This window comes from Ostrinia furnacalis, unplaced genomic scaffold (genome assembly GCF_004193835.3).
Source record: "Ostrinia furnacalis isolate ACB-3 unplaced genomic scaffold, ASM419383v2 OfSCF0450, whole genome shotgun sequence".
Taxonomy (NCBI): Eukaryota; Metazoa; Arthropoda; class Insecta; order Lepidoptera; family Crambidae; genus Ostrinia; species Ostrinia furnacalis.
In genome coordinates this window covers 431,244-440,678 of record NW_021130689.1, presented here as the reverse complement: position 1 = coordinate 440,678, position 9,435 = coordinate 431,244, and the positions used below count along the sequence as shown (strand labels likewise).

General features: G+C 36.1%; 2 protein-coding genes across 4 annotated transcripts in view; one reads left to right on the top strand and one right to left on the bottom strand.

The window, feature by feature from the left end:
* Positions 1 to 1,665: 1,665 nt before the first annotated feature.
* Positions 1,666 to 4,103, bottom strand: WDR79 (Telomerase Cajal body protein 1 homolog). The gene is made up of 5 exons (XM_028322108.1): positions 3,604 to 4,103; positions 3,254 to 3,442; positions 2,936 to 3,099; positions 2,429 to 2,718; positions 1,666 to 1,985 (listed from the first exon to the last, which is right to left on the bottom strand). The coding sequence occupies exons 1-5, from the start codon at positions 4,071 to 4,073 to the stop codon at positions 1,725 to 1,727; spliced, it is 1,374 nt and encodes a 457-aa protein (XP_028177909.1). The 5' UTR covers positions 4,074 to 4,103; the 3' UTR covers positions 1,666 to 1,724.
* Positions 4,104 to 4,345: 242 nt separating this feature from the next.
* Positions 4,346 to 9,435, top strand: part of Hsl (hormone-sensitive lipase) — a 28,251-nt gene continuing 23,161 nt past the window's right edge. Inside the window, exons 1-4 of one of the 3 annotated variants that reach the window (XM_028321986.1) lie at positions 4,346 to 4,460; positions 4,575 to 4,865; positions 7,379 to 7,536; positions 9,132 to 9,318. In XM_028321986.1, the coding sequence (XP_028177787.1) occupies positions 4,458 to 4,460; positions 4,575 to 4,865; positions 7,379 to 7,536; positions 9,132 to 9,318 (639 nt within the window). In that variant the 5' untranslated portion in view covers positions 4,346 to 4,457. Of the gene's footprint in view, positions 4,497 to 4,574; positions 4,866 to 7,378; positions 7,537 to 9,131; positions 9,319 to 9,435 lie in introns of all 3 variants that reach the window. The other 2 variants (XM_028321994.1, XM_028322002.1) reach the window with 2 other exon arrangements.

Below are 9,435 nucleotides of genomic sequence, written 5' to 3'. Positions count from 1 at the left end.
AACTCTTCATGTAGGTAAGGTAGATTAATAATGTGGTATTAGTAAAAGAACTTGCACGTAAATAGACGCATTCCTCCCTCGTAACTCTCGTCAATTTTCTGATAGGAAATTCCACTGGGAAGCATAGACAGAATTCACAGTTTGAGGTTTTTGCTACCCTATTATTTGCCAATATTAGTAGAAATTCGCCACCTTAAGGTTGTCACGAAGAGATCCCTTTTATCATCAAAATACCAACTTGTAATAAGAAGGTAAAAATAATTGTCTTGTTTAAGTCGTCACTATACAAATTGACTGTAGTCAGTAGGGCAATGAAATACCTCGCATAGGGTAACTTAACTATCTAATAACATGTTCTGGGAATTTCAATCGGATTTATGCTCGAGATCACTTTCTAATTACGAATATCTCATAACCTATGTATAAGCTTAGAGCAAGTTTGCTTTGAAGCACCTGCTTTATGGAAATGTAATGATAAGTCGTATAGCTAGCATATCAATTTGCGTAACTGATACTAGAACTAGTTGGAAGACCAATCAAAGTGCCAGCCTACAGTACTTAGGACAAGGAAACTTAGGTAGTCTTCGAACCATAATGGATGATAGGTAGGTACACCAAGTGACTAAGCATGAAACCTTTGATTAGTCTGTATATTCTGTAGTTACAATATTTAGACTAGGTAATCACAGGAGGGAAATAAGATACCTACAGAAATTGAGTTTATTAGAGCCTCGAGCGTCGTTTGCCAATATTTGGCCCCTACTTAGATTCTCTAAGACCACTTTTTCTTCCTATTAAATTTTCCATTTAGTTTACCTCTTATATTGATTTCTATCCATTTTTCTATCAATTAACTACCGAGTCTAGTAAATCATCATCAACTTAAATAAACATCAATTAGCTAATTTATGTTTTAACAGCGGGGAGCGCTTCTACATACGCCGCCCTAGAGATAAACATGCTTATTCGAATGAAATCGATTGGTAATGTAACAGAATCGTTTACCGAAGACAAACGGTCAGTCGTAACGATGAAAAACACTATCCATTGGAAATCCCCGGGTTCTTTATTCTATAATAAAGGTTTACGTACCCAAAACGGCTGATAGTGGGTAAGTGGCAATAAAACAGCCTGGCTTAGGGCGATCATTCGTGAAGCTAGTCGGGCTTAAATTTTGGATTCATACGTCTATTACATTGTCATATTCCAACGAATCGGTCACGAACGACCGTGTTTTTATAAAATGACTAGCGACCGGCCCCGGCTTCGCACCTTCCTCTTGAATCACTCTTATAATTGTTTCAGGAATCAAAATAATTAATGTAGTTTGCATGGGCGTACTTTTTTCCTTCATTTTTTCCCATACGAGTGGTGATTCACCACTCGTATAATAATAAGTTACCTAGAAAATGTTAACGATCCGTATTTCGAGTCACAAAACATTTTTTAAAGTAAGAAACAACCGGGTCGGATCAAAAACCTTTCAAGGTGAAGATCCTCAAAGCAAGCCTAAACGAATGTTTGCCGAGGCGCTTCCCAAGAGTGCGGTAACGGAAAGTGTTTGTAAACTACTCAAACACTCCTACGCAATGAATGCAAGGGTACCTACCTAAGTACCTACCTGTGTGAAGTACAGGGCAGAACAACACAAAGACAAAAATCAAGTACAAGTCAAAAAATATTTATTATTATAAAATAATTGAGGTAACAAAGTATCCTTAAACCTATGTCAAGTCCATATCTCCTATCCACCAAAACACTAAACTGTTTTCGGCTTCTTCTGAATATTTCATATCTGTGATCTCTTTATGCACTACACCATTAATTTGCCCATTTTCTTCTTTCTTCATACTTTCAGGCTTCAAATTTTCGTCTTCTATGGTGTTTATGGGGTCAATGAAGTGATACTGCCCTGAACCGGTAGCCAAGATCGGTCTGAGGGGATGTATGGAGACACTGTTGCAGCAATCTCTGTGCAGTGGGAACTGAAATAAATAAATAGCAGTTTGAGGCAACTAATATGATTTAATTAATTAAATTAGTTACGAATTGTAGAATCTTAGGCTGGGTTGCACCATCTTACTTTAACTATGACAAACGTCAAAAATCTGTCAAAATCCATACAAAAAACACCAGTTATCGTCATAGTTACGATCAAAGTTAGGTGTTGCAACTAAGCCTTAGAGTGCACAACACAGCTAAGATACTAGTGGCCACTAATCTCTAGGCTGAGCAATTATAGGGAACTTTGCTAAGTACGTTAGCCAATAATGGATTTAGGCACTCCATACACCATGGTAAGGGTTGGTGGTTAAGGATAAAAAAAATTACATGAAGACATGCTTCAGCATTAAGGAGTAAGTATTAAATCTGTTTTGAGAAAAACAGAATCCTGTACAGTGTACGCAATTTGGTTTTCTCTATTTACCTTGTAAGTTACATTATCTCCAATACCCTCAGTTACATCCAAACTTTCCTTCCAGTTGGCTTGTTTAACGTCCCAGACTTTTACTATTCCATCAGTTCCTCCTGTGACTATGTATCTTCCGCACGGAGACACATCAAAGTAAACTCTTTGGTTTGTATCGACTGCTCTGGACAGTATGTTTAAGGGTCGCCGATAGTACCGTATGTCCCAAACCAGCAATCGGTGGTCTTTTCGAGCGCCAGACACAAGTCTGAAGCCATCTGGTGTGAATTTCATGTGGGTAACTCCTCCTGTTATTAAGAATTAATTTAATAATGATATTTTATACAGTGATGTGGCAACAACACACACTGGGAATAAGCAAACTAAGAAGCATTTATAACATTTAGAAATAGTTATATTGCAAAACAGCATTCATTGCAATTATGTAAAAGCTATCTGTGCTTTTTTAGCTTAATGTTGTTTTTTTTTTCTAATTAAAACAAGCTCTAATAAATGAAACTGTACCTCCATGACCATGCATATTCCCAATACTTTTATAGTTTCCTACTTCATTGACATTAAACAAACTAATTGTGGTGTTCCATGAGCCTACTGCCATCAAATTACCATGGGTTGCGATGCATGATGCTGGATTTGATATTTTATGCTCTACATAGTCTCTACCAGGCCTGTAAGTAAACAAAAATACTATTTGGTAAACAAACTCAATAAAAATAAAGAAGTATGTTAATAACAGCTAAATTGAGAACCTCCTCCTTTTGTTGAAATCGGTTAAAAATGTATGTAACCTTTTTAAACCAAGGTTATGGAAAATGTACCAACCTTTCTACTTCAAATGTGCGCAAGCATTTTTTGTAGCCTGCCACAATTCTAGTGCCTTGTTGGTTAAAAGTTAAGGATAGAGCTGGTTCCATTTCATCTACAACATCGAATCCTCTGTATGAGCATCGCAAGGAGCCATCAAATGCATCCCACATTTGTATAGGGCCATTTTGCTTTGTGGTTATCCAACTGAAAAAATATTTTAAACATTTAATTATGAAAATTTAAAGCGAGAGTAGTAACAAGGAGCTGGATGGGATATAATTCACCAATATTTTTTACAGATTTACTGCAGCAGAGCTTAAATTTTTTAAGCAATTTTTGGCACTTTAAAATGTTGTAATACATACCAGCATGTCTCTGGGTATCCACTGTTCATACCAGGGTACCAACAAAAATCATAGATCATACCAGCTTCTTTTACGTGAATCACTGAATCTAATATATTTATTGTTCTATTATAGGTAGGTGTACCTTCATAAAGATCTCTAGGTAATTCACATAGGTGCATCCCATCGTTATTCACTACAGTCAGACAGCAAGTGCCGTCGGGAGACCACTTGCAGCCTCTTAGATAAGGCTGGACGTCGTTTTTGGCTTTATAAGACCGTGACCAAGAAGAACTGCAAAGTTCAAGTAAAGTTTTACCAGCAAACAGAGTAGGATACTCAAAGACCCTTGCTGCACCGAGATTTTCTTCAGTTGGTTCTGGCGGTTTATCGCCGTTTCCATAATGACTAGTATCATCAATAAGCATTTCAGAAGGAAAGCTTTGGCCCGACATTGACGAAATATCAGTCTCCATTGATATTTCCTCCATTTTCACAATTATTTCATTTTCTATCACCACAAAAACAACACGCACAGTGTGAAGCGGTTGATGAATGAACTTGTCAAAGTTGTCAATGTCAGTCTTATCAATTTGTGTGTCTATGGTCAGTTAGGCTAGACGAACACGAACCAAATACAGTGTACAATAAGTATCACGTTATATACTTTCTAATATCACTTGATTTTAAAACTGCTGATATTTATAATTATTGGCAACATTGCAAATCAGCTGTCACCCCTTCCATCATCTGTCAATTTTCATTTCATTCATTCACGAATCGCAACTCGATGGAAAACGCGAGTTTTGGAAAGAAAAATATTTAAAATTGTGCTTCAATAACACCTAATATTGATTAGAAACGAATTTATAAAAATGGTACAATGATAAAAAAATATCTGCGCGAAGTTTTTTGTAAATATGTTTTTTTATCCGTGTATTGTTATGTGAATATCGTGTAAGTTTTAGATGTTTATGTTGAGGTATTTGCAGATGAGGCTTAAGTGGTTCGGTAGCGGGTTCCGTTTGGCTGCGGTGAATTTGTATAGAAGCAAGATGTCATACACGGAGACCCCGGCTAAGGCTTCGTTGTGCTGCGAGGACTCTGGCGATGTCCCTCCTCCTACGTTCGCGATGTACGAGGCTCTAAAGGACTCGTGCCAGAACAACGCGACGTACTTCCAGCCGGACGACAGTGAGAACGGCCAGCGCCTGTACCAGGGGTTCATGACGCTGATAGACCACATTGACACCGTGTGGCCCCTTGTTGATCATGTGAGAAGGGTATGTAATGTTTTGAATATCCATTTGAGATGCTAGTACTGATCTAATCTCTAATATTGTAGTAGCAGTTGCAAGCTTTAAAATATTATTATCTTCACAAACTTATTCACTGCATAATACTTTTGCTGTGCAGTAATGCAGATAATGCATCAATGTATTTAGGGTAACCAGCCTCAGCATTAAGAAGGCAAATATGTATATTTTGTATAGAGGAACAATGTTTTTTATCTATGAAAATTCCTTGAGTAAAGGACAAACTCAGTAATACTCTTTCAGTCAGCTAATCTTTTTATCTTTATTATTGTGTTGCAAATTTTGTCCTTAATTTAAAACGGTTTTAGCTTTCAAATCATCTACCTACATACTTTGTTTTGATATATATTTTTATATCTTGTTTTGCTTCTTGGAATAGATAGTACCTACATTCGGGCTTATGAAGTTGCAAATTTTATTAATAAAATGTGGTAGAATGGCTAACTGTAGAAACTACAAGGCCAACTTTAATTAATATAATGCTGAAATGTGATGCTATATGATATGCTAAGAAAATACACATAGAATGTCTATCCTTGAAAATCTAATTTAAGAATTCCTCATCATTATATTACTGAATACCCTTTAAGCCATAAATACACCTATATTTAAATTGATCTAGTAATACATTTTCTTTTTCCTTCCTACATCTGGCAATTACAGCAAGAAAAAATTGGCAGCTGTTTCTAAAACACTATAATGGCTCAACACAAGGTCTCACGGGCCATTCTCTTGATGTTTCCAACAATAATCATTTGTTTAGATTATATCAATACTGAACTGTAATTGTGAAGTTTTATTAATTAAATTAAGGCCGGGTAGCAGAGAAAATGGCGAAAATGAGGTTTTCATTTTTCATTTTTGAGGTACTAAACAGTAAAATTAAAGGCTAAGATTTTTATTGGGCATAGTTGAGGATATTTTCTAGGGCTATTAACGGATGGAAACACGATTTGATGAAGTTGACTCGATAGAATATATTCCCAAAGTTACCTCTATTCGTTTTCTATTTATGGTTTTATTTTTAAAATAAGCGATTTGAGATTCTAAATCTTTTACTAAACTAAGGTTCAGAAATAACTTGAGGGCTTTTAACGGATGAAATTTTTATATTGCGTCTTATTTAGTTACTATGTTAAAAAATGTGGAAAAAATCGTCCATGACGGCTTGGACAATCTCAATCAGTCGCGCGGTGGCGCTTACGGAGGACGGACGCGTGTCAGTTTTTTGGCCGTCACAGTATAATAATATCAGTGTTACTGGAGAAAGCTTAAATTTTTGATAATTAAGAATTATCAATTTTGTCTACCTATTGAAATTTAAATCGTTCGCATCCTTTTAAACGAAGACTCTACTCATGATACATAGTACATTCCTCAAATATGAGACAAAACCGATGAGTTAAAATTACATTTTAATAGTACCTACTTTTACTAGTACCTAATTTTAATACTACCTAGTCTTACACTCTTTAGAAGAGCACACTGACACAAATAAATAATAAAAAATACTGTCTAAGGTCTGTAGCTAAAGGTCTAAGCTGTAAGATAGAAGAATCTTCTAGCCATAAAGATGACAGATGCAGCAAATGTTAACGGATTTNATTAGAAAGTGAGTGTGACGCTTGAACGGAAGGAAGTCAACCTAACCTAACCAACTGCGTATTTCTAAACTGCGTATTTCTATACTGTGTAGCCGCGAGAGCTCTTTGGCGCGCTGTCTTCGGCGAAGTATTGCGCGCGCAGATTTTGACAGCGCGAAATACCTACTTTAGCAGAAATACCAAGCCTTAATGAAACTTTCTTCTCATTCAAATAAAAAATATATTTAAACATGATATTAGTATAGGATTTTGCATCCTTTACTAATAATAGATGAAACTGTTGACCCACATTTCAAATAATTAGAACCCCATTGGGATAAACTCTCATTTAAATAAAACAATACTTTTTCAAGCATTTACCATAATCTTAAACAAACTATTACACATAAAGTTCTAGGTTTACGTTAGTAATTTTCCAAGACTGATCATGTTTATTTTCTGTTTTAAAAACACTTGCTGGAGAACACAAGTCTGCTTGTTATGGCATGTTCTAAACAAGATTTATGTGTATGTGAAGAGATTACTCGACATTGTTTGTATGACATCATACACATGTGCAGATTATGAACTTTGACTGAGCATTTCTTCGTTATTTTAATAGTGCATGATTAATGAATGATGATAATACCTAGTGTTGATTTATGTAACTGTTTCTTATTGAGTTTTATTTCTAATTATATCATACGTAATGATCTTGGCTGATGGAGATAGGACATTTAAAAATTAGTAATTGGTACTGAAAACTTTTAATGTAGGTATAATTAGCATGTAGGTAATTATTAAGAATTAAATGTAAGTTAACTTTATCTTTTTAACTAACTATGACTATAATGTAATTATAACCATTGTTTACTTAATCAGTCTCCATTGTTGTAGGTGGCTCCAATGTACGATTTCGACGCGAAGTCGCCTGGCAACGGTTATCGCAGCTTCGTCTCTGTCGTGGACTCGTGTGTTCTTCACGGTCTGAAGCTGAGCAGACAAGTCTGTACTGGCCGAGATGCTCTGCTTTTTAGAAAGGGGTACTTCGTTAAGTAAGTATGATAGCCATCATATTTTCATGAATAAGTGATGATTGATTTTTCGCAGTTGCGTTAAAATATGCCTGCGCTCCATTTATTTTTATTACAGCTTTGAAAGCATGGTTCCTCATAAGAGGTACTGTAAAATAAATAAATCAATATTTAATCTTAACCCCTTTCCCAAAAAAATCGAATCAACACTTATGGTTTTTAGCATTTCGCAGTCAATGCATCGAAATCGGTGATTCATTGATTATTATTATTATTCATTGTTGATGTTCTTGGATTAACGACTTGACTTTCAAATCTACAATAATATTAAAAACACTAATGTATAATCTTTAGAGGTCGCGCATTATTTTAAAGGTTGCACTATCGCGTTATTCTTATCAGATTTGTGATACATACAATAGAAAGTGAAGTGAAGCGTTGAAAAGCATCGCATATTCAGTTTGCATATAAAATAGTTGCATCGATTCGGTGGTCTGACATTCCACGACCCGAGGATGAAATACGAAAATACAAGGCGACCGAACCGTGATAGGTAGGACTTGCTATTTTGTAGAACTTGCAAACTTCTAACCAGAAAAGATAACTTTGCTCTAATTCAGCAAAGTAGGTACCGATAGGCTGGTATTTGGTTCATGGGCGGTACCTACCCCATGAACTGTGCTACCCAGGACTATAGGAACACCTGCCTTAAAATCCTTAATATAGCAGTTTTTAAGATATTTTTAACTCGTTAAGCCTTTGTGGTAAGCTTAATTATTACCACAATATCCAGAGGCGGCGGCGGGGTTCGAAGTTTCTAGGATATCACCTCAAAAGAGATTTTGCCAGTCCAACATCGACACCAAGGGCTACTGTCGCTTAAATGAAAGTGAATCAAATACTCGTTACTTTAATCCTATTTCATTCCCTTTATGTAATAGGGCAGATATATCAGACCCAGGGACCGGTGGCCTAGAATTTTAAATGCACGTTATATTGCTATGTATTAAGTATGAACCAACATAAAAGCGCAGTTTGGAACAGGCACTAGGTATTCTTTGTATACCCAAATGTTCTCTTACGCATTGGCATCTTAGGTACGTGACATTTGCGTGTCTGCTACGTGACTATCCGTACCTATACGTGACTTCCATTGCTATCTATATTCGCAATCAATTTGTTTACATTACTGCTGAAAAAGATTTCGCATTTCACTCCTGTGATTCATTTTAGCTAAAATTGAGATATTTTCGATGTATGAGGCAATTCTTAATTACTTTGTGCTATTGAAAATGCTTACCGAACCGACTAATCATTTCCAAATTCGTCGTTTTTGAGATCATAATGTAATAGAAACAAGGTTGAAAATGTGTTAGCACGTTTTGATTACATTATATTTCAGCGAACGAAGAGAGTGCTTTCTTTATTACGGATACTACTATTTTATCCACAACAGAAAGCTCTTTGGCCTGCATCTCACCTGTTAGAAATTGATGATCAGGTCGAAGATAGAAGAACTTTACCCAAAATCCTCAATCACAGAGCAACTGGATATCTTACCTGTAACTGCCGAAACACAATAATATTGTTAACGTTCTTATTTATTTACTTTTTAGGGAAATCGAATCTTGCGGCCAGCTTCTAGCGTCCTTAGGGACATGTCTCCACCACCTTCACACGTTGCTATCCTGGGCACCGGCGGGAGACCTGTTCCCTACGGAACCACACTCACCAGAGGAGCTGTTCTCTCAAGCAGACACGATCAATCAGTATTGTTTCTATGGAAGATGTCTCGGATTTCAAGTAAGTGAACTAGTTTGTTCATCAGTATTTTGTACCTATATCTACCGCAAAACCACAATGCAAAAGGCAAGTGTGCTAAAGTTCGCCATGCTCAAAAGTGAAGTCGGAATTTGTAAC

Coding starts and splice junctions, on each gene's coding strand:
- WDR79 (XM_028322108.1), bottom strand. CDS start 4,073: ATGGAGGAAATATCAATGGAGACTGATATTTCGTCAATGTCGGGCCAA. Junction 2,719..2,935: donor GAATATGCATGGTCATGGAG/GTACAGTTTCAT, acceptor TCTTAATAACAG/GAGGAGTTACCCACATGAAA. Junction 1,986..2,428: donor GAGATAATGTAACTTACAAG/GTAAATAGAGAA, acceptor TATTTATTTCAG/TTCCCACTGCACAGAGATTG.